Consider the following 25,005-nt stretch of genomic DNA (forward strand, 5'->3'; position numbering starts at 1 on the left):
GAAATTAGCGTTATTCGCTACAGTAGGCCTATTTGGTGAAGGATGCTGTTGTCATCTTCTTTGAATAGGAGCAATGGTCTCAAGGCATAGATCATGTTGTCATTCGCAATGTAAAACATTGGACAAACTGCACTATAACTTAACATGTTCACATCTGATATTAAATTGATTAAGCTCTCTTGATAGTTCTATAGCTAAAACTGAAATTTGAGTTGGGATGGGAGTAAAGAGTAGCAATCTAGTTGGGTGTTTCCTCATGTCATTCAAACAAGCTTGAGAATACTCATACTGGCTACAAAACATGATCAAATAATTGGATGACAATTACCTACTGTTGTGGGCATAGTTAGAAAAGTAAACTTTCGTGGGATGAAAATAATAGTGAAGTGAGAAGGCCAGGCAACGTCAGAATTTATGGCTTGACATCAGCGAACACTAGTAATGGCTAGCTAGCTAGCTGGATAGCCATTTATCACCTGTTATTATCGGTCAAATATTGTATCTCCAGACGCCACGACTTCCTGTCTTCTCGTGCACTTACCTCCAAATATCATTGTGGATATGCCTCGACTGCCTTAAGCTTTCGGAATAGTTAATATGATAAAGAAATATGGATGAAATCAGGGCTGATTAGTCGAGCCCATTTCGGAGGCCAGCAGACGAAAACCCAGTGGCGCTCCTAGATGACGTCAGACATAGTAAATTCGATTTCCTGGATGATTTTGAGGCATATAAATCCGATCATTTTCATAAATTTGAGCTTCATAGCCAATAAAAAAATACGCATGTTTACCTTCTGCTAGGAATACTTGATTTGCCATTTCCCCCCCGAATGTCTGCATGCACAATTATCTATTTCCCTTTAGAACACACATTGCCTTGTTCCTCTCTAAATGGCAATCCTCAGGCAATAAAAAAAGGTGGTATTTTAGCCATTATGGGTATCTCCTTGAGATTCTTTAGGAGGTGCTTGAATTATGAATGCAGTCATTTCTCAGATTTACAGTACCGGTATATTATTGTGACGTGTTGTTTTTGCAATTTTCCCGGTTGATGCTCCGAATTTACAGCAGGGGGTGCCGGTGGCATGCTTATTGATATACGTTACAGTGTGTACAGTAGCTTTGCATTTTCTTATCCATACACTGACTGTAGTATGATCTGGTTTGAATGTAATCAGACCTGCATATAACATGGTTAATATATTAATTTGAATATCATGTGAATATTTTCAGTTTCCCTCATAAATCTGTGTTGCAGACATTGCTAATCGTCTCATTTTGACAGCTTTGCAATCCAGCCCAGTCACAAGCGTTGCAGCCATTTTATTGGGTGTCTGTGAAATACTGAGTACAAGATTTTTCACACATATCTCCCCCCCATAACAAAAAACAATGACAACTTCAAAAATTGTTAGCATTTTTATTTGCTCTAAGTTCCTTAACATTGAAATTTGGCCTTACAGCTGTGATCCCCTGTGGTCAGAGTGTTGACAGTGCTTTTGCACTTCAGAACCCTCAATTTTCCAACAAGTGTTCTGCAAGCATTAAATGTGTATCTCCAAACTTGACCTAACACATTGACACTCCACAGAGCAAAGGTACAACATAACATTAATCCCAACATGGTACTTCAGATCAAGCACTTACATTTGGCTTCCAGATGCAGCTTTTGAAGTACTCAGTCTCTCCTAATGTCATTACTCTCGGTGTAACAACATGCATAGTAGAATAAGTGATAGAAGTGAACCGGTACATTGAACACAGTAAGTAACCCAAATTTCCATCTAAAAAGGAATTTCCTACATTCCTGTTTTAGACCATTTGCATAACTGAATAAATATGTGCACTGTTGATCAATATCAAATTGTGTCAAATGAAGAGCACAATTGTTATACAATAACAGTGCTGAGTGCACCAATGGTGTGAATTAGTGGTAAACTAAAACAAGGGCTGTGCATTCATGGAATATAAACTAAAAGTAGGGGCTAAAAATCAGTAAGTACCATAATTAGAAAATAGTCAAATAAGTAATTTCAAGCAATAAAACTGTACATTATTTGCCAATATTATTTTCACCTTCTCAGAATTCAAACAACCATCACCATTACCAGTAGTTATTTCATACAGCTTTACTTCATATTTGGGATTTGTCTTGTTAATATCAGGGGAAGGAGCAATGAGGGCTCATTAGAGAAAAGAGATTCCAACTGTTTACATGTCTCCACTTCAAACCCACTCTGAAACACATCACCTGACTATGGTGAATAGACATGCCGATTGTCTGAGCATCAGTTCAGGCGGCATCCAGCCATAAGCAGCATCAGTTCAGGCTGTGTGGGTGTACAGTAATGATAGGACAGGTATCCAGCCTGCCCAGCAGTTCTTTACTGCCCACAGCTCCAAATCATACATGTCCAGAAACTAATGCATTTCAATGACAAAGCCATCAAGGGAAAAGTTGATTGATGAATGTCCACAAATGTATTGTCTCGAACGGTGAAGACATTTTCCAGTGCCAGTTCCCTGGCATTTTATTGGTGTGTTGTGTGATTGAAGATAATTTCCTGCAAGAAGGCCTAATAGTAAATACCCCTGTCTGTCCTTCTCCTTTCACTATTCATGATTTGGTTATTATTCATTCTAGAAATAATGCAGTACCTTACCAGAAGGTCTCTAGAAATACAACTAAACTATATTAAGTGATACAAATAAAGCGATAAGTGTCTACCACAGATTTAACTCCTCCTCATAACTCCTTTTTTCCTTCGCAAAGTGTCATCAGCACTACATCAATGTCACTACAAAATCATATTCCACTAACATTCTTCTACGTACTCAACTGAATCTAAAACTAGAAAGTGAAACTGGAAATCAAAATTGACTTCCTACAGAGAGCAACCCTGGCAAACCCCTGAAGAAATGTGCGATTTAAGCAAAGATGAATAATCTTGTGCAAAAACAAACAGCTACATCACCACATTCAACTGAGCTAGCCTCTGGCCTCTAGCATGATAGGACATCCCTTCTGGACTCTAAGCACTGATTTGAGTGAGAACTTTAGCCACGGGACCTTAGAGTGCCTCATTGGCCAGAGTTTCAGTGGAGAGCCATATCTTTGCCCCGTTCAGGAACTTGCTGAGAGGAGTGCCCAGGATGCTGCGGCGGCACATGTTCCCCACGGGAGAAAAGGGGAAGGAGGAGCTGAGGTACTCTGGAGTTGAAGAGGGCTCGTGGGTGGAACCGGCCTTAAAGTACATCCTGCTGTGGTCTGATGGGGGGGCGCTGGGGTTGGAGGTCGGGGTGCTGCCCCCCTTGTACTGGCGTAGCTGGCTCTGCAGCTTCTCTACCTCATCAGCCAGCTGGGAGAGCTTGTGGTATGCGGTTACAGGGCCGCCCTTGGGGATGCTGGCTTCAGGGACCCAGCGCAGGAAGTAGAGCCTCCACAGGGCCAGGTGTGAAGGCAGGAGCTGGGGGATGAGCATCCCCTGTAGGTCTGCGGGCCGGGAGACCCAGTCCCTGAAGAAGCGCTCTGTTGGGCTCTCCACCACTTCTCTGATCTGGGAGAAGTCTGGTTTGAGCCGCGGCACCAGGGAGTTCCGCCTGGTCAGGGTGAGGCTGTCATGGCCGTCCATCAGAATGTTCCTCAGGGAAGAGGGCATCCCTCGGAGTGTAGAACTGTAGTTTTTCTGGACGAGAAAGGAACACACACTCATTTACAAGTTATTTCATTTAGAATTTACATACATGTAGATGGTGTTGATTTTACTTTGATGGACATGACATTTTGATCTTCATGAATTCAGGTTATTTCCAGGCATCTGGGACTGTCCCTGGATAGTCTTGCATAGCTATTCTTGCAAAGCTCCCTAATTTACTCATCTAGAATTTAATTGTACTTATCCTGTTAAGGGGTAGTTGACAACTCTCTTTCATTGTATTCATTTGCATTCTCAAACAAAGAGAGCAAACTGACCTTGGTGCGTCTGAAGGACTTCACTGTTCCATTCTGAACACAGGTGGCACCTTTTCCAACATACATGGGGTTGTTGAAGAGGGCCTGGTCTTTGGGGGTGAACTGCTGTGACCAGTCCCAGACAGGGGGGAAACGCAGGGCCTTCTCCTCCCCCAGAGGGATGCACTTACTCTTAGCAAAATCCTGTGGAGTAGGACAGTTAAGGTTACTAATACTGCACACAGCTGCACACAGATGCGTTGACGGAGTTGAATACAACCGCAACTATGTTGTTGAGGGGGAACCTCCTGTGTTTGTGGCTTTTTGTGTGTGTGAGCTCCTCACCATGCTGTTCTCAGTGCGCTGCTGGGGACAGTTGAAGAGGAAGGTGCTGAAGACAGGGATCCACATGCTGTCACTGAGCACAGTCAGGTATGTCTCAGTGAACTCAAAGGCTGCTGGGTACTGATTTATAATCTGCCACACACAGTCCAGGAACAGCTGGAACAGAGGAGACTGAGGGGATGGAGGAGAGGAAGAGGGGGAAAGGTAGAGAATATTGGGATTAAGGGCGGCAGGTAGTCTAGCGATTAAAACCGTTCGGCCAGTAATCAAAAGGTTGCTGGTTTGACTCCCTGAGCCGATTAGATGAACAATCTGTTGATGTGCCCTTGAGCATGGCACTTATCCTGAGCGACTTACAGGAACAATTAAGGTTAAGAGTGTTTGCTAAATGACTAAAATCCCTGGGCACAAAAACAATGACAACATTTCAAAGTACATCTCCATGTCAAGTATGCAAATAGACTAAGCCTACCTCCTCTTTGTCATTCTTCTTCAAATGGTTGCACCGGTCGAGGAAGCGATGGCCAGCCATCACCCACTCCTTCTGCACCAGGCTCTGGAAGCCAGTGAGGCTACGGAAGTGAGGGTCCAGCATCAGTTGTACCAGAGAGGACACCACACAGCTCAGGTCCCTGTCTTCTTCCTCTGGAGAGAGAAGAGAGGCGAAAGAGAGAAGAGAGAAAGAAAAGAAGAGAGAAATACAGGTCAGACAGACAGACAGACAAACAGAGGGGGAACTATACTTATACAGGAAACAGACAACTAAAGGACAAAACCATGTATTTCGTTACCTTGCAGAATGACAGACACATGTTTTCCCTCCAGCAAGTAGACTACCTCGGCTGAATGCTTCAGGAAGGTCCTGGAGCCAGGAATATGAAAGGATACAGTTGACTTTACTCTAGGTACAAATATGTAACATTTACACATACATCTTAAGTACGACATTCATTAACTCTGACCAAAAGTTGAGTCCAACCAAAATGATCCTATACTTGTTCATGAAATATTACCACTATTAAAAAATGTAAATAAAAGGACTAATATATATACCAGATGGTAGAGAGAGAACCAGCAGGAGCGTCTGTCAATGCTAGTACTTTTCTAAATGAAACTTCATGCAGGACAGGACAGCGGCAATGCCAGTGCAAACAGCATGGTGAGCCAACCTGCAGGGCCAGTGGCGTCTAAATATTTGTACATACCTGACATACTCCAGCCATCGAGAGCTTTCCATGGACGACAGCCACTTCTCCTCAGACTCCTCAAAGGGCTCTGCACACAAACAAACACACAGTCAAACATCCCAAGAGCTTTCAGAATCCCTAAGAGCAGCAATAAAAGCCTAAGAACAACAAAGTGCCTTCATAAAAAAATGAATTAATTAAGCAACAAATAGATCACAACATTAATTTGATTGATTGATATCAATTCCTCCGACTTACCGATGACACAGATCTGCCGCACTTTGACAAAGGCAGCCTGGATGTCCTGGATGTTGGGCAGGTTCTTGTCCAGGTCGGACTTGAGGACGTCACTGCGCTGTGGGTGGCTCTTTGTTATGGCACTACAGATCCTACCACAGCACAGAGCAGGAAAAGACTGTTGGAAATGGTCTTAACAGCACTACTTATTTGACAAGCAGTTTATTTACTTCTCTTTGGTACTGCGAGTCTGGACAGAATAGTTTGGCAATCTCACTTGTCAGTTATGCCAAAATAACAAATCACAGTGCTGACATAATCACACTATTTGAAAGGAAATTGAAAACAGATGATTGTAGTAAACAATATGAAAACGTCAACAAATATAAATGGATTCATTGATATTCTATTCAGTCTTATTATACCTCTGGTCCAGCTTCCTCTGCTGCAGTGGGTCACTGATGCTGGCCATGCGCACCAGGGCACTCCCGTTGGGGTGATTCCAGCACCACAACTAAGGGAAACACACACAAACACATACCACCGTGTCATGTTTCAGCAGTCACACACAAACAGTCCCCCTTGTTCTCTCACTTACAAACACTCACATATGCTCAAATGCATAGTCACTCCTCTCAAAGCACTTAACAAATCAGAGTCACTAATACTTGATAGAAACAGTCGGTCTAGGGAATTCTGTCTAAAACAGCAAGAAAGGCTTTTATTAAGCAAAAGCTGTTGTTTTTTGGGATGAAAGAGGCTGGCCACTCACAGGTATGCGGTGAGCAGTGAAAAAACATAAGTACTGCTTCAGGTCTTGATCCGCCAGGGACACTGGGACCACAAAGTACTCTGGGAGACTGGACAGAGAAATATAAGAGGGAAATATGCATAACAGAGATTTGATGTCACTGAGTCGTGCGTCATATTAGCCACAGCAGATTCTGAATGGTTCACCACAATATGAAAATAAATAACTCAAAATCTGTGGCAGCAAGTGAAGCAATTACTACATTTCCATCTCCACAAAGATTATATTATATAAAGTGTCAATGGAAGCCATTACCTAAGTGTGTTACATAAAGTATTACCATTCTGCCTGATGATGATTATGACACTAATGAGCTATGTTAATCATAATCCAAATTTAGAAAATGAGCTCAAGGCCTGCAGTAACCCTCCCTCCCCCTCATCCCCACTCCTCTAAACTATGTGGGCCCCACCTGGATGAGACGATGTAGCCCTCGTTGATGGAGCACACCCTCCACTCTGCTGCACCTGTTCTCTTGATCTCTCTGTCCCATTCAGAGGGCCGGTCAAACAGGGGCATCTGCAGTCCTCCTCCGGGATCTACGCCATTAACTCGCTCCCCTGCACATGTAGCAGTGAGTTCTTGCTAATTAAAGACACACACCTGCTTGCTGTATTTCCTTCAACTCAAAGATTGCAACAATTGTAAATATCTGTTGATGCCCCGGTGTTCCAACGAAACTCAATTGATCACATTGTTCTGTTAACAGTGTATTCGGCATGTTTTCCTTTAGGTTTCTCACATGTCAAGACATGTACAGTGGGGATGCTATTGATAGCTAGAACAGTTTGGCAGGCCACAGGGAATAAGGGTGTGTCAAAGCCTTTTCACTCAGAACCAGATGATTAAGCAATGTACTGTATACTTACCCAGGGATCCATAGTATTGCTTCCCTACGTACTCGAAGCCAAACAGCAGCTGGGGATCAGCGGGCTGGGAGTAGTGAGCGATGGCCAGGCAAACCTTAAATCAAAGGGTGGGGCAAACAGATGACTTCAAAAAGGAAGGAACTGAATAGGTCCAGGCAAATATACAGTACATACAGTGCCTTTGGAAATATTCAGACCCCTTGACTTTTTCCACATTTTGTTACGTTACAGCCTTATTCTAAAATGGAAAACATTCATATTTTTTCCTCAGCAATCTACATACAAACCCCATAATGACAAAGTAAAACAGGTTTAGATTTCTTCGCAAATGTATTAAAAATAAGAGAGAAATATATATATTTTTTAATTTGCTAAGATTTCTAAAAACGTGTTTTTGCTTTGTCATTATGGGGTATTGTGTTAACTACCTGTAGCTCAGGCCCTGAAGAAAGAATATGCATATTCTTGGTACCATTTGAAAGGAAACACTTTGAAGTTTATGGAAATGTGAAAGGAATGTAGTAGAATATAACAACACAATAGATCTGGTAAAGATAATACAAAGAAAAAAACAACCATTATTTTGTATTTTTTTGTACAATCATCTTTGAAATGCAAGAGAAAGGCCATAATGTATTATTCCAGCCCAGGTTCAATTTTGATTTTGGCCACTTGATGGCATCAGTGTATGTGCAAAGTTTTAGACTGACCCAGTGAACCATTGCATATATGTTCAAAATGTTGTATCAAGACTGCCCAAATGTGCCTAATTTGTTTATTAATAACTTTTCATGTTCAAAATTGTGCACTCTCCTCAAACAATAGCATGGTATTCTTTCACTGTAATAGCTACCGTATATTGGACAGAGCAGTTAGATTAACAAGAATGTAAGCTTTCTGCCAATATCAGATATGTCTATGTCCTGGGAAATGTTCTTGTTACTTACAACCTCATGCTAATCGCATTAGCCTACGTTAGCTCAACCGTCCCACACCGATCCCGGAGAAGTTTTAAGATTGTTGAGGGGGAAAAAAACAATTTAATACATTTTAGAATAAGGCTGTAACATTACATAAAATGTGGAAAAAGTCAAGGGGTCTGAATACTTTCCGAATGCACTGTAGGGCCTAGTTATACGAGCCTGGAAGTTTTCCTTTGCTGCTTTTTGACTGTAACACCAGAGTATATGCCTTTATATTATACTAGGGAAATTGTTTCCATAGCTAAGGCTGGCAATGAGGACTAGTGAAGAGCAGAATAAACAACCTCTGAAGAATCAAAACTGTTGCTTTGTGAGGTGTTAAAGTTCATTGTAAACCATTGTTATGTAAATGCAGGATGAAAAGTAGCAGTGGCCTGGCTTTGGCCCCAGGTGAGAGCAGATCTGCCGGAGCCATGGCCCAATGAGACATGGGTGCCGGCACACATAGATGGAAATAGAAAAGTCTTAAGACTTTTGGGTAAAACACTGTGGTAAATCCTGTATGGAAATGCACCACTTGTCAGGTCAGGGAGTCTGGAAAATCTGCTGGCCCCAACAATACAATCTAAGGGAGATGGTCTGCTAGAATCTTTAAGATGTGACGGCAGATAATTCTGTACTGTGAATGGACAGGTTTCAGTGACTCCATAGGATATGCGGTCCCATTTCAATGAGTTGTGTCTTTGAAATGCACTTTGAGGCACGTTCTGGCTGCCTCGGAGTCTGCTGACCACGGCCAGAGTGTTTTTCTGTTCACCTTTTACAGGAGTTGTTTTTATTCATTTGGAGGTGATGCTTTTATTGGCTAAAGACTCAGGAACCTGCTTGGCAACTTTCAATAACACTTCAAGCTGTGCCTTGGCTACAAGGGGCCTCTACCTTTACTACAAGATCCCACCATTTAAAAAGCAGAATGTATTATTTAGCCCAGACATTCTCAACTGCTGAGGCACTAAGTCATGTTTTCTGCACCTTGAAGGGTAGATAGTATTCCTGTGTGAGAGTACTATGAAAAGTCAAATAGATTGTCAACCTTGAATTTGACCATTAATAAAAATACAAGTAATTTCACCACGTGCTGTATTTCATTTTAAGTGAGTGACGAAGACATTCATTTATGTCTCACTATTTCTAATAAAAGGCAAACGTTGAAAAGCAAGGGCAAACATTTGAAAGACTTCAACCATTGAACCATACTCATGTATTTGTAAGTGTGCCTTGGGACTATCTGGGTAGCTAAGTTGCACCAAGTATTCAGACTTAAGCGTGGCAGCCAGGATTTCATTTAAGTGAAACCTAGGAAAGCAAAACTTAGCAGAAGGCCTATTTCTATTGGGATAGAGGGCTGAGTCTGGCGTTTGGAGCTTTCCATCAGTGGCAGTTGCATAGAATTACACAATGCTGTCCATTCATTGGAGGAGCTGCGACCAAAATACAGGGCACAAGGAAGGAACTTGTGTTCATGTATGTATGTATGTATGTATGTATGTATGTATGTATGTGTGTGTGTGCCTCTGTGTATATTTGAGAGACTGCTCCCAACTCTGTAAATTCCTTTGGTATAATAAGCTATTATAGAATGGCTTCATTCCATATGTCACAAACAAAAACAAGGATCAAGCCCTGGTTTAGCTCCCCACAGTAATTACACTGTGTGTCCCCATATAGAAATAGGCACAGTGAGTGCAGTTAAATCCCACTCTGTACCATTCCAATACTTACAGCGGAAACACCCATTCATAAAAAACACCATGTGTAATCAGAAACAACCAGGAGTTAGCATTGGACTTCAAAACAGCTGTCATAACAGTGCCCAAGACACAACAAATCAAATTGTCATGGGTTACCAAACCCCTCCCCCCCCCAAAAAAAATTAAAAGGCCCTGGAAGGCAGAGTAGCCAGGCAATGTTAATAGTTACTTCTTAGTTCAATATCTTTCAGGTGTGTGTTGAAGCGCTTCAAGCGCTAGCTCCCCCTTTCTCTGACAAACTGCTCCCATGTGGCATGCACCATGCGCTCTGGCTGGAGATCTAAGGTCACGTGTGTACATAGAAGCAGGCTGTCTGGAAGATATGAGGTCTGCGGTCTCCCTGCCACAGCCATGCAGAGGTCTCAGGGCTGCTGCTAAGAACACTTGGAGGCCTTACTCCACATAACACAGAATTCACTTTTGGACCAGAACCTGGGGTGCAACAGCATCTGTGTTTGCAGAGTGATCAGAAACTAGAGGGCTGAATGGATGTTTTGTTCCCTGGTTGTTTTTTGTGGTGACTTTAAAACCTCTCTATCCGGCTTCATATGTTCCAAGGGGCTTGCAGGTTATATCCAGGGTGGCTCCTTCTCCTTCCTACCCGGTTCCTTCTCCCCCCTACCCGGTTCCTTCTCTCCCCTACCCTGCTCCCTTCTCTTCCCTACCCTACCCTGCTCCCTTCTCTCCCCTACCCTACCCTGCTCCCTTCTCTTCCCTACCCTACCCTGCTCCCTTCTCTTCCCTACCCTACCCTGCTCCCTTCTCTTCCCTACCCTACCCTGCTCCCTTCTCTCCCCTACCCTGCTCCCTTCTCTCCCCTACCCGGCTCCCTTCTCTCCCCTACCCGGCTCCCTTCTCTCCCCTACCCTGCTCCCTTCTCTCCCCTACCCTGCTCCCTTCTCTCCCCTACCCTGCTCCCTTCTCTCCCCTACCCTGCTCCCTTCTCTCCCCTACCCGGCTCCCTTCTCTCCCCTACCCGGCTCCCTTCTCTCCCCTACCCGGCTCCCTCTTACCCGGCTCCCTCCTACCCGGCTCCCTTCTCCCTCCTACCCGGCTCCCTTCTCCCTCCTACCCGGCTCCTTCTCACTGCACACAGCATCACATTGTCTAGCATGAGCTCAACAGGCCCACAGGGCTCGGTAACACTGTATACAGACTTAATTTTTTTATATTGTGTTATTGACTGTACGCTTGTTTATTCCATGTGTAACTCTGTTTTGTTGTTTGTGTCACACTGCTTTGCTTTATCTCGGGCAGGTCGCGGTTGTAAATGAGAACTTGTTCTCAACTAGCCTACCTGGTTAAATAAAGGTGAAATAAAAATAAAAACTCCAGGTGAATGCTCTTACCAGGCCTGTTTGTTGGCTTTGCTGTCAGAAATAGAAGAGGGGAGAAGAGGAGTGGAGAGGGGAGGAAAGGCACAGAAAGGAGGATACAGGGCAGCCTACATCGCCCCAGAAGGGCCTCCTCAGTGTGTTTGTCAATGGGGTTACCATACACATACAGGCCTGTTTGGTTTTCTGGGAGAGGACATAGCACACATGGCATTTCTACTCATCCAAAATAAAGGATTAACTAGTGTCATTGCCAGCATGTTTGCTCTCATACTCACATAATGGGACTTAACGCTGATAATCATGTAGGCTAGCAAGAGATGATTAAAAAAATAGTTAAATCTGACAGTGGCAGTCTTTTGGAAACAGCTATACTGACAGCAGAGGCATTCCATTCCACAGTGAATTACCAGTGAAATCCTCTTAGAAACTAATCCCCTGTAGTGGTGAGGCAGAGTTGAGTTGGAGGATTACCATGCTAGATGGCTGGTATTTAGCATCAGGTTCAATTCAAGAGTCAAAACCATGTAAAATGTATATAGTGTTTATACATCAAAAGTGTCCATTTTGTTCAGAAAGCTTATATCGCAAACCTTTTTGGCGCTTTGAGGCCCAGCCTCGTCGAAGCGGAACCTGATGATTCGGAAGTCCTTGCAGTAAAGGATGAGCTCGGTGGGATTAAACTTCAGCTTCTGGTTGGAACACAGAACCTTCTGCTTTCCCTTAGCATCGTTCACTGAGAGGAACAAAGACAAAACAAAGACCAGTGCTTATTAGGGCTAATGGATATGCAGATAGTAACAGTAGTAGCCTGGTCCCAGGTCTGCAGGCCTAATGTTTTTGAGAGGAGTTGGGCTAAAGCACATACAGTACAGATCTGGGACAACACTAGTATAGTGTGGTGTAATGTACATGTGGGCAGCTGAGTGACCAAAGATTCCACGGAAAAAATGATTATCTATGTCATCACAGAGCTTCAGAGAAATTCAACCAAGTAAGAAACTGAAATTGATCCACAAGACATCAGCTGTCTAAAAACAAATGAGGAACCTCATTCTTCATGTTCAGATGTCCCTTTATGTGATAATACTCTAAATATACAGAATAATCTTCTTCAGAGGTTCCTCGAGTATTACATATGGTAAAACATTTTCCACAAGATTTAACTGTTTATTTCACCCTCTGAAATATACTGAACAGAATTATAAACGCAACATGTAAAGTGTTGGTCCCATGTTTCATGAGCTGAAATAAAATATCCTAGAAATGTTTCATATGCACAAAAAGCTTATTTCTCTCAAACGTTGTACACACATTTGTTTACATCCCTATTAGGAGCATTTCTCCTTTGCCAAGATAATCCATCCACCTTATCATCCACCTTATAGGTGTGGCATATCAAGAAGCTAATTAAACAGCAAGATCATTACACAGGTGCACCTTGTGCTGGGGACAATAAAAGAACACTCTAAAATGTGCAGTTGTCACACAACACAATGCCACAGATGTCTCAAGTTGACAGTGTGTGCAATTGGCATGCTGACTGTAGTAATGTTGTCGTGTTAAATTACTTAATTAGACATACTATGCTGTTTTGACTTACATAATTGTTCATTGTTATATGATAGTGTTTTTTTCCCCTGATGCAGGCTTGTTGTCTTGTGAGACAGTTATAAGTCTGGGTGTGCAGATAAGAGCTGGGTGCGACCGCAGTATGTGACATCCCGTTTGTACTATTTGTAGAAACTCCTCTGTATGGAAACTTGCAGGAAAGAACAGACAATGGTGGCAACGTCAGCTATCTACAGAGACAAACTAAACGCCTTTTATACACTATGTTCCCCACCCCTGTTTGCACACATCTAACTACCACAAAAACAAAGAGGTTGAACTTTTCTATAAAAGCTGAGAGCCAACTCTGTTCGTAGAGCTTTCAACTCTGACTATTCTTAGTGATGGTTGATTGCTTCATTTTTGCAAATCATATAATAAAATAGTTGTTTGAAAGAATCTGCAGTCTCTCTTCCTCTGACAATTTGGCGACAAGGATGGGATGGCTAACTCCGCTTGCTGATTGCTCCCGAGGAGACCGAGGTTGCGTTAGACATGGCAGGGAGCCCCACACTCCGACTAAGCAGAGCAGAAAAGGGACCCGCTCGGACCGGCAGGGAGCGTCAGTGAGTGGATACGTCATTCAGAACAGACAAAATAAATGTATTGAGTATGTATGTAGTATGCTTATTGGTCTTAAGATACAAATTCATTGATTTGACAAATGTTAAGAAAATGTTGAGCAATGTTATAAAGTAACGACTTCAAATAAGTGGTATAGTCGTTGTGCGTTCTCAATGGTCATTGTTAATTCTGGCTATTGTTGCCAGCAGCACAGTTACAGTCACCAACACTTTGGATAACCAGCCCTGCTAGGGTGAGTAAAACAGTCAGAGTGAGGTGTTCTCTTATTTGTGTCTGGAAGTAGCTAGCTACTTTACTATTTATATTTTTGACAACTTTTACTTCACTACATTCCTAAACAAAAGTATGTACTTTTTACTCCTTACCTTTTCCCTGACACCCAAAAGTACTCGTTACATTTTGAATGCTTAGCAGGACAAGAAAATGGTCTAATTCACACGCTTATCAAGAAAACATCCCTGGTCATCCCTACTGCCTCTGATCTGGCAGACTCACTAAACACATGCTTTATTTGTAAATGATGTCTAAGTGTTGAACATGCCACTGGCTATCTGTAAATAAATAAAAAACAAGAAGATGGTGCTGTCTGGTTTGCTTAATATAAGGAATTTGAAATGATTCATACTTAAGTATATTTTATCAATTACATTTACTTTTGATAGTTAAGTATATTGAAAACCAAATACTTTTAGACTTTTACTAAAGTAGGATTTTACAGGGTGACTTTCTCTTTTACTTGAGTCATTTTCTATTAAGGTATCTTTACTTATCCTCAAGTATGACAATTGGGAACTTTTTCCACCACTGGTGAAATCCATAGATTAGGGCCAAATTTATTTATTTCAATTCACTGATTTCTTCATATGAACTGTAACTTAGTAAAATCTTGAAATTGTTGCATGTTGCATTTATATTTTTGTTCAGTATATAATGATCTTAGAACCAGAAGGGGATTATTTGCATGTTTCCATGGCACACCAGGAATCTAGTCTTGGCCTGTGTACCACCACCTGCACACACCTTCACTACCTTACCAGACAAGGATAAGACCAATGCCTCGTCTCGGTTTGTGGTGGGTGGAGCGTTGGGTCAGTGTTTTTGCCAAGCTACGGCTCTCATAAAGGACCTTTGTTGAGGGCGTACTGAGTAGAAAACATTGCTTCGTGCTCTATCAGCTCAGCACAACAGCCCCACGCTCCCAGCCATGTCAGCAGAGAGCGAGGCTATGAGTTACACAAACAAGGTTAATCCGGAACAGGCTTTTCAGCCAGGGCCCTCTGTCTGGGCTATGACCTCATCTATGGAGATACTAAAAATGGATCCGTGACCAGGGAGAGCAGGCAGGCAGTCACCAAAACTGGTTAAAGTAAATGGTGTGTGTCAAAAATCAGCCTGGTATCAGCCTAAACACAGAATCTGGGGTCAGCCAGATGGGACGTGATTGGATCTGAGAGATCCGACTGGTCCCTCAGCCATCAGAAAAAATCCATTAATGGGGATTTCAAAGGAGGAGAGCACAACCTGTCCATTGTGCATTCATAGTTCAACAGCTGGGTGTAGATGAAGCATTACAGCTGCAGCGGTCCAAGAAGTGTGGGGGGTCTTACAAAATCCACTATATCGGTCATAAAGACAGAATCGTGGGGGGCAATGCGTTTCATAGGTAATTTATTTTACACAGGCTATATAAAAAAAAAAACATTACCTGTCAGGAACCTAAACTGCTCTTTATTTCTGGACTAAAGGGACTGCCAGTGTCATATGAGTAGGCTACTTTCCACTGAGAGTTATATTCTGGTGGAGATTGCCGTTTGAGTTTGTTTACGATCTCGTCACCATGGTTAGCATAATAGCACATGGTCTTACCTGTCACCACTTGCTCCACACACGCCAGGGGAACATCGTGCTCTCCAAGCAGACGGTTGGCAACCTGGAACCTCTGAGAGAACAACACAGAGATCAACATGGTGAGGAGAGGAGGTACCTGGGGAAAAAGCACACAATAGTTCCAGGGAGACCAGAGGTTTTAACTGGAGCAGAGTGGGACTGCACCACATGTTATCAACAGCTGAGAGGAAAACATTTGAACCATCTGGAAATGCTCTGCCAGGAACACTGATGATGATACTGTCGTTTTTGTATTTCAGTGAAATATAATGATTAACATGGAATCAGCTGATGAATGGAGATCATTGACAACTTTAGAGCAAATGTGTGAATCTAAAAGTTACCCCATTTGCACTGAAAGGCAAATCCACAATTCTGCCATCAATGAGGACCATTAAGATCAAGGCTGATTTCCAAGAGCAGTGCAATCCTTCCACGAGTTCGATAAACTTTTGTTTTTCAAGTAAACAGATCTGGGATGACTCACTTAAGTTGTTTAAGAGGTGAAGGCATCAAAATATGCTGAACACAAAACAGGTGGTCTAAAAGCACAGGGTGGGAAGTTACATAAAACATCTGACACTGGAAGAAAGACACCAGTGTCCTACAAACCTTTTTGTTGATGGGTATTTCACAACAGACAACAGGCCTATCCTACATGCTGCTTATCATGTGACAACCTTGACCACACTTTCTCCAATAAACTCAGGTGTGATCATGTAGGGCCAATCCCCCGGGACACAGATTAAGACTAGTCTTGGACTAAAAATACATTTTAATGGAGATTGTCTCGGATTAATCCGTGTCTGGGTAACTGGCCCATAGAGCTACAGTCATTTTTGGGAGAGAGGCACACATCATGTACCACAGGAGGTTGGTGGCACTTTAATTACGGAGGACGGGCTCGTGGTAATGGCTGGAGCGGAATCAGTGAAATGGTATCAAAAACATCAAACACACGGTTTCCATGTGTCTGATGCCATTCCATTCTCGCCGTTCCAGTCATTATTATGAGCCGTCCTCCCCTCAGCAGCCTCCACTGGAGTGCACTCACATTGAAAATATACCTGCTTGGGGAGGGCATCATGGGTGATGAAGGAAACCTTGAAGTTGGTGCATATCAGCTTCCCCCACAGGTCACCATGGCTGCTATCTGCTCCGATGCACTTCCTCACAAAGCTCACTTCGTTCACCACAATCTCCCCTGAGGATGACAAACAGGAAGTAACATGAACCATGACATTTAGGTTTCAAAGAAAGGAGGTAGAAAACATAGTCCTAAAAGGGACAGAAATTGAAGGTGTGAGTGTTAACCACAAAGTTATTTTAAGTCTTACAGCGATGAAACAAAACCTGGGCTGATGGCTGAGTAATATGACATGAATGAAGCTTGGGAAAATGTGCTATGGAAGTGGAATGATCACATACTGAGATGTCTATCTCCTAGTCTCATTCAGGATTCTGCCATCCAGCCAGAGGCATCCTGTTACGCTGCTGGAGAGTGATCTGTGCATTTCTCCTCTCAGGCCCTCGAATTGGCTCTAATGATCCCACATTCCAGTCTGAGGCATTGGGTCAGGGTGATGGAAATACCTGTCAAAGAATAGCTAGAACGCATCATGACAGAGGAGGTCAACACAACACTCTCTGTTGCCTAACCTATAGGCCTAGTAGCCCGTTGTGACCTCTACTCTTTAACCCCTCTTTGGTTCCAGTAGCACCTCAGGACAAAACACAAACACCCACAGCCTGACAACAACCTGGTGTCTGAACCAAAGAGGGTTCCCTCCATTTACAGGACTTTCCTCTCCTCCTCACAAACAGATGTTTTTAATTACCTCCATAGCCCAGATGCAGGCTCCAAGAGGTATTTATTTTTCAATATAAAAAAGAGCCCATGATGAGTCACATACACTGCTGACTGTTTCTACTCCAGGATCCTTCTCTCTCTCTGGCCATTCAGCGGGAGTTCACAGACTCAGCACATGCACTACGGGCTTGCCAGGAAAACCCCATGAGCCAGAGAATGGGGATCAGGTGGGCCTAGCTGTCCTCCTCCTGGGAAAACGATCTGCCATTAAGAGAACTGAGAGCTCAGCATAAACTTTTAACTGAGCCCAGCCTCAAACGGACAGAGACCGCTTTGGTTAGTAAGGCTGCTTGATGGATCGAGGTCCTCCTCTCAAGTTTTACATCCAGATCAAAACCCCTCTTCATCAAAGACCGGTCTACCCAATCCTAAACTAGGCCTTAACTTTCTAGACTAAACCATTCATGTTGTTTTTATTGATGTTGCCGTTTCCTGTGTCACTGAACAGGGACCTAAGAGGTCTGACAGTAATTAGCTCTCAAACTCGCTGGCAACATTGAAGGACATGAATGTTTATGACGAACCATTGTCTCTCTCTTAAACACTTCAAATCTAAACAATGACAAGTTCAATGAATGCAGCTGCTACCTTTGCATAGTGCAAAATTCCTGACATTTCATGACAGATTAAGCATGAATTTACCATTGCATGAAGTGAAGACCTAAAGTAGTAGACACTGTAAGATAGACTAGATCATGAATGCAGTGCAGTGGTGATTCCCTCTCGTTTTATATCGTGGCAGTATGGTTGAGTGACACTGCAGCATCGCTAGACTATAACAGCTGGAGCTGCTTTGCAGAGGGTTACCGTAGGCCAGGCAGCGAACAGCCAAGGAGAACCAGGCCCAGCACTGTAAACAGGATCATCACGTCAAAATGACAGTTTTTCCCTCAGAGTCAGCATGAGTTTAACCCATTCAGCCCAGCTGTAATCTGTCACTTTCTATTTAGCTGGTTTCTTTTGATACAATCGTTCAGATTATACACTGCATTTTCTATGAGAAAATTAGAGCCTGACCGTATATTGAAATTAGAGCCTGACCATGCAATCAAAATAGAGCCTGAACGTGCATTCAAATTAGAGCCTGACCGTACATTGAAATTAGAGCCTGACCGTATATTGAAATTAGAGCCTGACCGTACATTGAAATTAGAGCCTGACCGTACATTGAAATTAGAGCCTGACCGTACATTGAAATTAGAGCCTGACCGTACATTCAAAATAGAGCCTGACCGTACATTCAAAATAGAGCCTGACCGTACATTCAAAATAGAGCCTGACCGTACATTGAAATTAGAGCCTGCCCGAACATTCAATATAGAGCCTGACCGTACATTCAAAATAGAGATTGACCGTACATTTACAGTTGAAGTCGGAAGTTGACATACACTTAGGTTGGAGTCATTAAAACTCGTTTTTCAACCACTCCACAAATTTCTTGTTAACAAACTATAGTTTGGGCAAGTCGGTTAGGACATCCACTTTGTGCATGACACAAGTAATTTTTCCAACAATTGTTTACAGACAGATTATTTCACTTATAATTCACTGTTTCACAATTCCAGTGGGTCAGGAGTTTACATACACTAAGTTGACTGTGCCTTTAAACAGCTTGGAAAATTCCAGAAGATTATGTCATGGCTTTAGAATCTTCTGAGAGGCTAATTGACATAATTTGAGTCAATTGGAGGTGTACCTGTGGATGTATTTCAAGGCCTACCTTCAAACTCAGTGCCTCTTTGCTTGACATAAAGGGAAAATCAAAAGAAATCAGCCAAGACCTCAGAAAAAAAATTGTAGAGCTCCACAAGTCTGGTTCATCCTTGGGAACAATTTCCAAACGCCTGAAGGTACCACGTTCATCTGTACTAACAATAATATGCAAGTATAAACGCCATGGGACCACGCAGCCGTCATACCGCTCAGGAAGGAGACACTTTCTGTCTCCTAGAGATGAACGTACTTTGGTGCGAAAAGTGCAAATCAATCGCAGAACAACAGCAAAGGACCTTGTGAAGATGCTGGAGGAAATAGGCACAAAAGTATCTATATCCACAGTAAAACGAGTCCTATATCGACATAACCTGAAACGCCGCTCAGCAAGGAAGAAGCCACTGCTTCAAAACCGCCAGACAAAAGCCAGACTACGGTTTGCAACTGCACATGGGAACAAAGACCGTGCTTTTTGGAGAAATTTCCTATGGTCTGATGAAACAAAAATAGAACTGTTTGGCCATAATGACCATCGTTATGTTTGGAGAAAAAGGGGGATGCTTGCAAGCCGAAGAACACCATCCCAACCGTGAAGCACGGGGGTGGCAGCTTCATGTTGTGGGGGTGCTTTGCTGCAGGAGGGACTGGTGCACTTCACATAATAGATGGCATCATGAGGAAGGAAAATTATGTGGATATGTTGAAGCAACATCTCAAGACATCAGTCAGGAAATTAAAGCTTGGTTGCAAATGGATCTTCCAAATGGACAATGACCCCAAGCATACTTCTGAAGTTGTGGCAAAATGGCATATGAACAACAAAGTCAAGGTATTGGAGTGGCCATCACAAAGCCCTGACCTCAATCATATAGAAAATGTGTGGGCAAAACTGAAAAAGCGTGTGCGAGCAAGGAGGCCTACAAACCTGACTCAGTTACACCAGTTCTGTCAGGAGGAATGGGCCAAAATTCACCCAACTCATTGTGGGAAGCTTGTGGAAGACTACCCGAAACGTTTGACCCAAGTTAAACAATTTAATGGCAATGCTACCAAATACTAATTGAGTGTATGTAAACTTCTGACCCACTGGGAATGTGATGAAAGAAATAAACGCTGAAATAAATCCTTCTCTCTACTATTATTCTGACATTTCACATTCTTAAAATAAAGTGGTGATCCTAACTGACCTAAGACAGGGAATTTTACTAGGATTAAATGTCAGGAATTGTGAAAAACTGAGTTTAAATGTATTTGGCTAAGGTGTATGTAAACTTCCGACTTCAACTGTATATACACATGGAGTACATGGTGCAATGAAATGCTGACTTGCAGGTGATTCTTGCACTGTGAAGGCTACTCCTTGTAGATGACGAATAAACAAACGTGAACATGTTACTTATGAATTACGCCCAAGGCTAGGCCTATTTGTTCTTGCCTGTATTCCATGTTAAACATTGTTTACAAGCTACATTATATCACCCATGTCACTGCATCACAAGTTGTTTAACGTATGCACAAGAATGTAACAATAACACTTTATGGCCTGTGAGTCTTATTGAAGATGAAGAGTGGGTAGAGTAGGGTGGAGATCTACTGTTATGTTTCACAGCATGGATTAAGATCAGACAAGGAACAGAGAGAGAGACTGAAGAAATAGGTTGTCACTCTTTAATTGCTTCCAAAGCTGGGTCTAATAATCTGCTGGCTTGATGAGTTAACAACTCTTTTGTTGTTGACAAAAGTATAGTACTGCCTGGACTGCAACTCTGCCAGTAAGTAACCTGGGTTACCACAACATCTAACAAACAGTACTGTGGTCATGTCATCAACCGCCTACATCATAGCACTCTCTGTTTATCACAGAGTTGGCTACTTTCAGTGCCTATTCAGATAAATGTCAGTTGGCCAAGGTCATGGTCTATCATGTGAACTGAGGTAACACAGATTCAGAACAATCACAAGGCCTATCCTGTGTGTGATTGTCATGTCAAAAACATGTATATCATGTAATCATACTGGAGGAAACAAACACTTCCTTGGAGCAGGTTCTCCTTTTTGACGAAGTCCACAAAAACCTAAATCAAATAGGGCTATTCATGTGATCACACCTGCCAACTGACCCACCCTGGCTTTGCTTCCTGGGGTTTTGTAGCTTTCAAAGCAGGCCAAATGTGTTTGTGTGCAGCACCTAGCAGACCAGAACACAGTTTGGACATCTGGTGGCGAGGAACAGGCTCAGAGACCCAACATGGTCTCTGTATACAGTGATTATCACAATCCTCTGAGTCACACAAGACTAGGGAGAAATACCTCAGTCACAACACAAAGATGGCAGTTAAAGGGACAGATATGCTTCAGCGATCCACCTGTACAATAGTAGAGTACAGTGCGCCAGTAACACCATCACATTGCTGATGGATAGCGACAGGACACGTCATTTTGAGAAACTCATGACTTTGCCCATATTAGCCTAGCTTGTGTGATTAACGGAGCAGAACTCATGTGCTGACAAACTAAGTGGTGAAGAGAGACTGAGGACAGTAGGAGAATGTGGGCCAGAGAGGTGAGAATGTGCTTGGGAGTACAGAGAGTTAGCTTTGCCTCATGCAAACACCACTGCCAGTGGAGAGGCCTCAGCTCACATTCTCCTACTGGGAAAACAACAGTGGGACATCTATTACAGTACCTGTCTAACTATCATTACAGATGCCTACAGTTCAGATGAACATGTGTCATAAAGGTGACAGTGTGTCAGCAAGGAGCCTAAACAAAACAGTCAATGTTGGTCATCTATGTTTGGACACCCCCACACACACTCCAGAAACACAGGTCACATACAAAGAGAGAGAGAGAGTGTGGGGGGTGAGAGAACTAGGCCTAGAGGAGGAGAAAAATAAAAACATTCAGAGAGAAGAGGGAGAAACCCAACCAGACAGTTCACTAATTAGAGGTGGGCAGCCAGCAAAGGATCCAGCCAGGGATGAAGAGAGAATCTGAGGAGGACAGAGAGATAAACAGAGAGCTACAAAAATTAAGGGAGGAGGACAGATGAACAGAGAGAGAGGGGAAGATAGAAGAGAGAGGAGGACAGTTGAGATGATTTGTTGAGATGAGTTAGCCCCACTGTGGTCCTCTGTCTGGTCAGTTTGGTGTGGACTTGAATGGATCATTCAAACAGAGACCCCTTTGAATGGGTCATATTCAAGTCGCACAGCAACACTACCGAGGAGCTGGGAGGCCCACAAATAAAGCCCAAGTCTATCCATTCAGGGCCACCCTCAGAGCCATGAACTAAAGATCAGAACATAGACCATAGTGTAAAATCAAACCTGAGATTCAATGTAGGCTAAACTGTTCATAGTCCAGTTGAGGGAGAGGAGGTGACTATCGTATTTTGTAAAGCAAGGCCAGGTGGCACTGCATGAGTGCATCATGTTTACTTTCACTGCCAGCATTCATTGAAACACACTGGCAGAACCCAACAATAACAATAGCTAAACCTCCAGCCAAGGAACAACCGGTATCCCTCTATAAAACATACCAGCGTCTTAAAATAAGCAGCTGAAATAGATGAGGGTAAAACTATACAACCAAAGCAAGGCTACACAGGGTGACAGTTTTACTCACATATGCGCCTAAATATTGCCGTGCAATGTAAAAAAAAAAAAATATGAAGGATTCTAGTTTTATTACATCAAATATTAGTCATTGTGCTCCTAAATGTATTTGTGTATGCAAACATTTTCCAATTTAAGTCAGTGTAGAGCCCTGCAAAGCAGAGAAAATAGAAATAAAGTGCAAGAGGGAAATTTTGTTATTATTTCAGCAGCGTAAGTAAAACCAGGCAAGGCGCATCTATTTTAGAATGAAGGAAGGTCCATCCTCTGTTGCTTAATTATAAGGAGTGAACGCCTCAAAGGGAAATTCATCCAACAGCACAACCTCTGATTCACAACTTGTCCTCAGACTCAGATATAGACCTAATGACACTTCAAGGTTATACGGTCAAGTGTTTCTCAATCTTGCTCCATTATATCAGTGAGTTCCGCCCCCATAACAGCCATGAATGAACCTAAATGCTTAAGAATGTTGTTGGCTTTTTTGCAACAATAGTTTATGGGGGGGCAACATGAATTGAGTGGAGGGTCATAGCCCCTCCCTGTACACAGATTGATGACTGTTTTTTTGACACATGAATAGACTTTTCATTATTTACATTCTCTTTAAATTATCTTAATACACTGGAGCAAAATGTAATATGGAGAGGTTGGGTGTCAGTTTAGCTCACACACAAACACTGCCAACTTAATGGAAAAAAGTAATCAAACCTGAGGCCCTGCCACGCATTAAAAATTCTAAGTTGCAAAGAAAAACACACAAAAGGTGAGAAATAGTTTTCAGTGACTGACGCTCTGTGAACAGGAAATACCCTTGTGAATCTCTTATTGTAAACTCCTTAAAACAGTCATTAACCATCCTCTCTGAGCTGGGATTTGACTGCAAAATAAGGAGGCATATCTGAACCAGCCCATTGTTAACTAAGGCTAAATTATGCAGAGTTAGTTGCAGTGATGAAAAGGGGGCCAGGCAGGCACTGCATTGTCATGGTGACTTGAGACAGCCCAGAGAAAATAGACTTTCAGTTGGATGAGATTACCACAGCCTAATGATGCGACAATAAGGGATGCCAAATGTCTGTGGGGAAAACCACAAGTCAGGTGCACTGACAGACAACACATTCAAAACAAGAAATTACATTTAGCTGAAGAGATATGGGAGTTTTCACTGGCTGGTCATTAAAATATCAGTCATCTTCTACCTTAGCATGAGAAGAAAGACTATAGCTGGATGAGGTCAGCCTTTACTGGTTATTTTTCAGGAGCGGGATATTTTGATGGGTGGTTTAATTTATGTAGCCTCTACATACTCATAACATAGTTGTTAGTTACAAATAGAACAGTCAGAAACAACAAGCTAGCTGTGGCAGAGGGAACTGTAAACTCACCTGGAAGTAACTTGGCCTCTAACTTCTTGATAGGTGGCTGTGGAGTTTTTTTCAGATCAGTCTGCATGAAATATAAAACAGAGACAGTTTGTTAGTCTATAATAAACAACCTAAATGATGCACAACATATAGCTAGTGAATTGAACAAGTAATCCTAGCTAGCTAACTACTCAGTAATAGCAAGTAACTGTTAGTATACCGAGGACAGAACTTTGCTAGTCAACTAAGGTTACTCACCTGTACAGGCAGAAGGTAGGATTTAAAGGTTGGTTTCAAGGGCTTCACAGAAAACATTATTAATAGCTTAAGTCCAATAACTAAAGATGATTAATGGATACTTCCAAGATTTCATTGAGAAAATAATGTCAAACGTTAACTAACTTGTACCTTGGCTAGCACAATAACAACAGCTAAAAAATAAACTGCTGAAAATGTGAAGTAGTCAACAATACAGTCCATTTTTCGAGATATATTTCCCCATTTGGATCAGGCCGGGATAGCTTGCTGGGTACCTCCTTTCGTTTCGTGTCAACACAGATGCTGTTCTGGCGAGCTCTGGTTGTCCTCCTCGTGAACAAGTTACTAGTAGCCAGCTAGCCTTGTAGTTAGCTGCTAGCAAGCAACTTCTACTTCGTCAAACAACCTAGCTAGCTTTAGCTAACTAGCAAGCATTACATTCGCAAAACTTTGCGAACGCCTAGCTGCAGACCGTGAGTTAATTCACTAATTTACTGGAGAAGAACTCCACAACGTAAACCCTGCAGGCATACATCAGTGATAACTTTCGTATTTAGCTAACAGCATTATATCCAAGGCTTTGCTATCCTTTTTGCTATGGACACAACGGCCATGTTTACATTCGG

At 42.6% G+C, this 25,005-nt stretch overlaps 1 protein-coding gene across 3 annotated transcripts; it reads right to left on the reverse strand.

The window, feature by feature from the left end:
- Window positions 1-1,412: 1,412 nt before the first annotated feature.
- LOC120047133 (myotubularin-related protein 10-like) lies at window positions 1,413-25,005 on the reverse strand. 3 transcript variants are annotated; one of them, XM_038992678.1, is made up of 17 exons: window positions 24,380-24,395; window positions 24,143-24,203; window positions 16,983-17,161; window positions 16,622-16,758; window positions 15,534-15,606; window positions 12,065-12,207; window positions 7,404-7,497; window positions 6,947-7,094; window positions 6,496-6,583; window positions 6,149-6,237; window positions 5,745-5,875; window positions 5,505-5,574; window positions 5,091-5,161; window positions 4,772-4,944; window positions 4,300-4,470; window positions 3,976-4,158; window positions 1,413-3,688 (listed from the first exon to the last, which is right to left on the reverse strand). In XM_038992678.1, exons 3-17 carry the CDS (start codon window positions 17,005-17,007, stop codon window positions 3,074-3,076), a joined length of 2,211 nt encoding a protein of 736 aa, XP_038848606.1. In that variant the 5' UTR covers window positions 17,008-17,161; window positions 24,143-24,203; window positions 24,380-24,395; the 3' UTR covers window positions 1,413-3,073. The 3 variants fall into 3 exon arrangements, with proteins under 3 accessions (XP_038848606.1, XP_038848600.1, XP_038848613.1); XM_038992672.1 differs by lacking the exon at window positions 16,983-17,161 and having other exon boundaries at window positions 24,380-25,005; XM_038992685.1 differs by lacking the exons at window positions 16,983-17,161; window positions 24,143-24,203; window positions 24,380-24,395 and having other exon boundaries at window positions 16,609-16,752.

The sequence above is a fragment of the Salvelinus namaycush genome, chromosome 1 (genome assembly GCF_016432855.1).
Source record: "Salvelinus namaycush isolate Seneca chromosome 1, SaNama_1.0, whole genome shotgun sequence".
NCBI classification, from domain to species: Eukaryota; Metazoa; Chordata; class Actinopteri; order Salmoniformes; family Salmonidae; genus Salvelinus; species Salvelinus namaycush.

What these genes read in the sequence shown, in the direction of transcription:
- LOC120047133 (XM_038992672.1), bottom strand. Translation starts at nt 24,436, where the DNA reads ATGTTTTCTGTGAAGCCCTTGAAACCAACCTTTAAATCCTACCTTCTG. An exon ending in TGTGGAGCAAGTGGTGACAG is followed by an intron (nt 12,208 to 15,533) that starts GTAAGACCATGT and finishes TGTTCCTCTCAG; the next exon opens with TGAACGATGCTAAGGGAAAG. An exon ending in AGTCCTTCAGACGCACCAAG is followed by an intron (nt 3,689 to 3,975) that starts GTCAGTTTGCTC and finishes TTTCTCGTCCAG; the next exon opens with AAAAACTACAGTTCTACACT.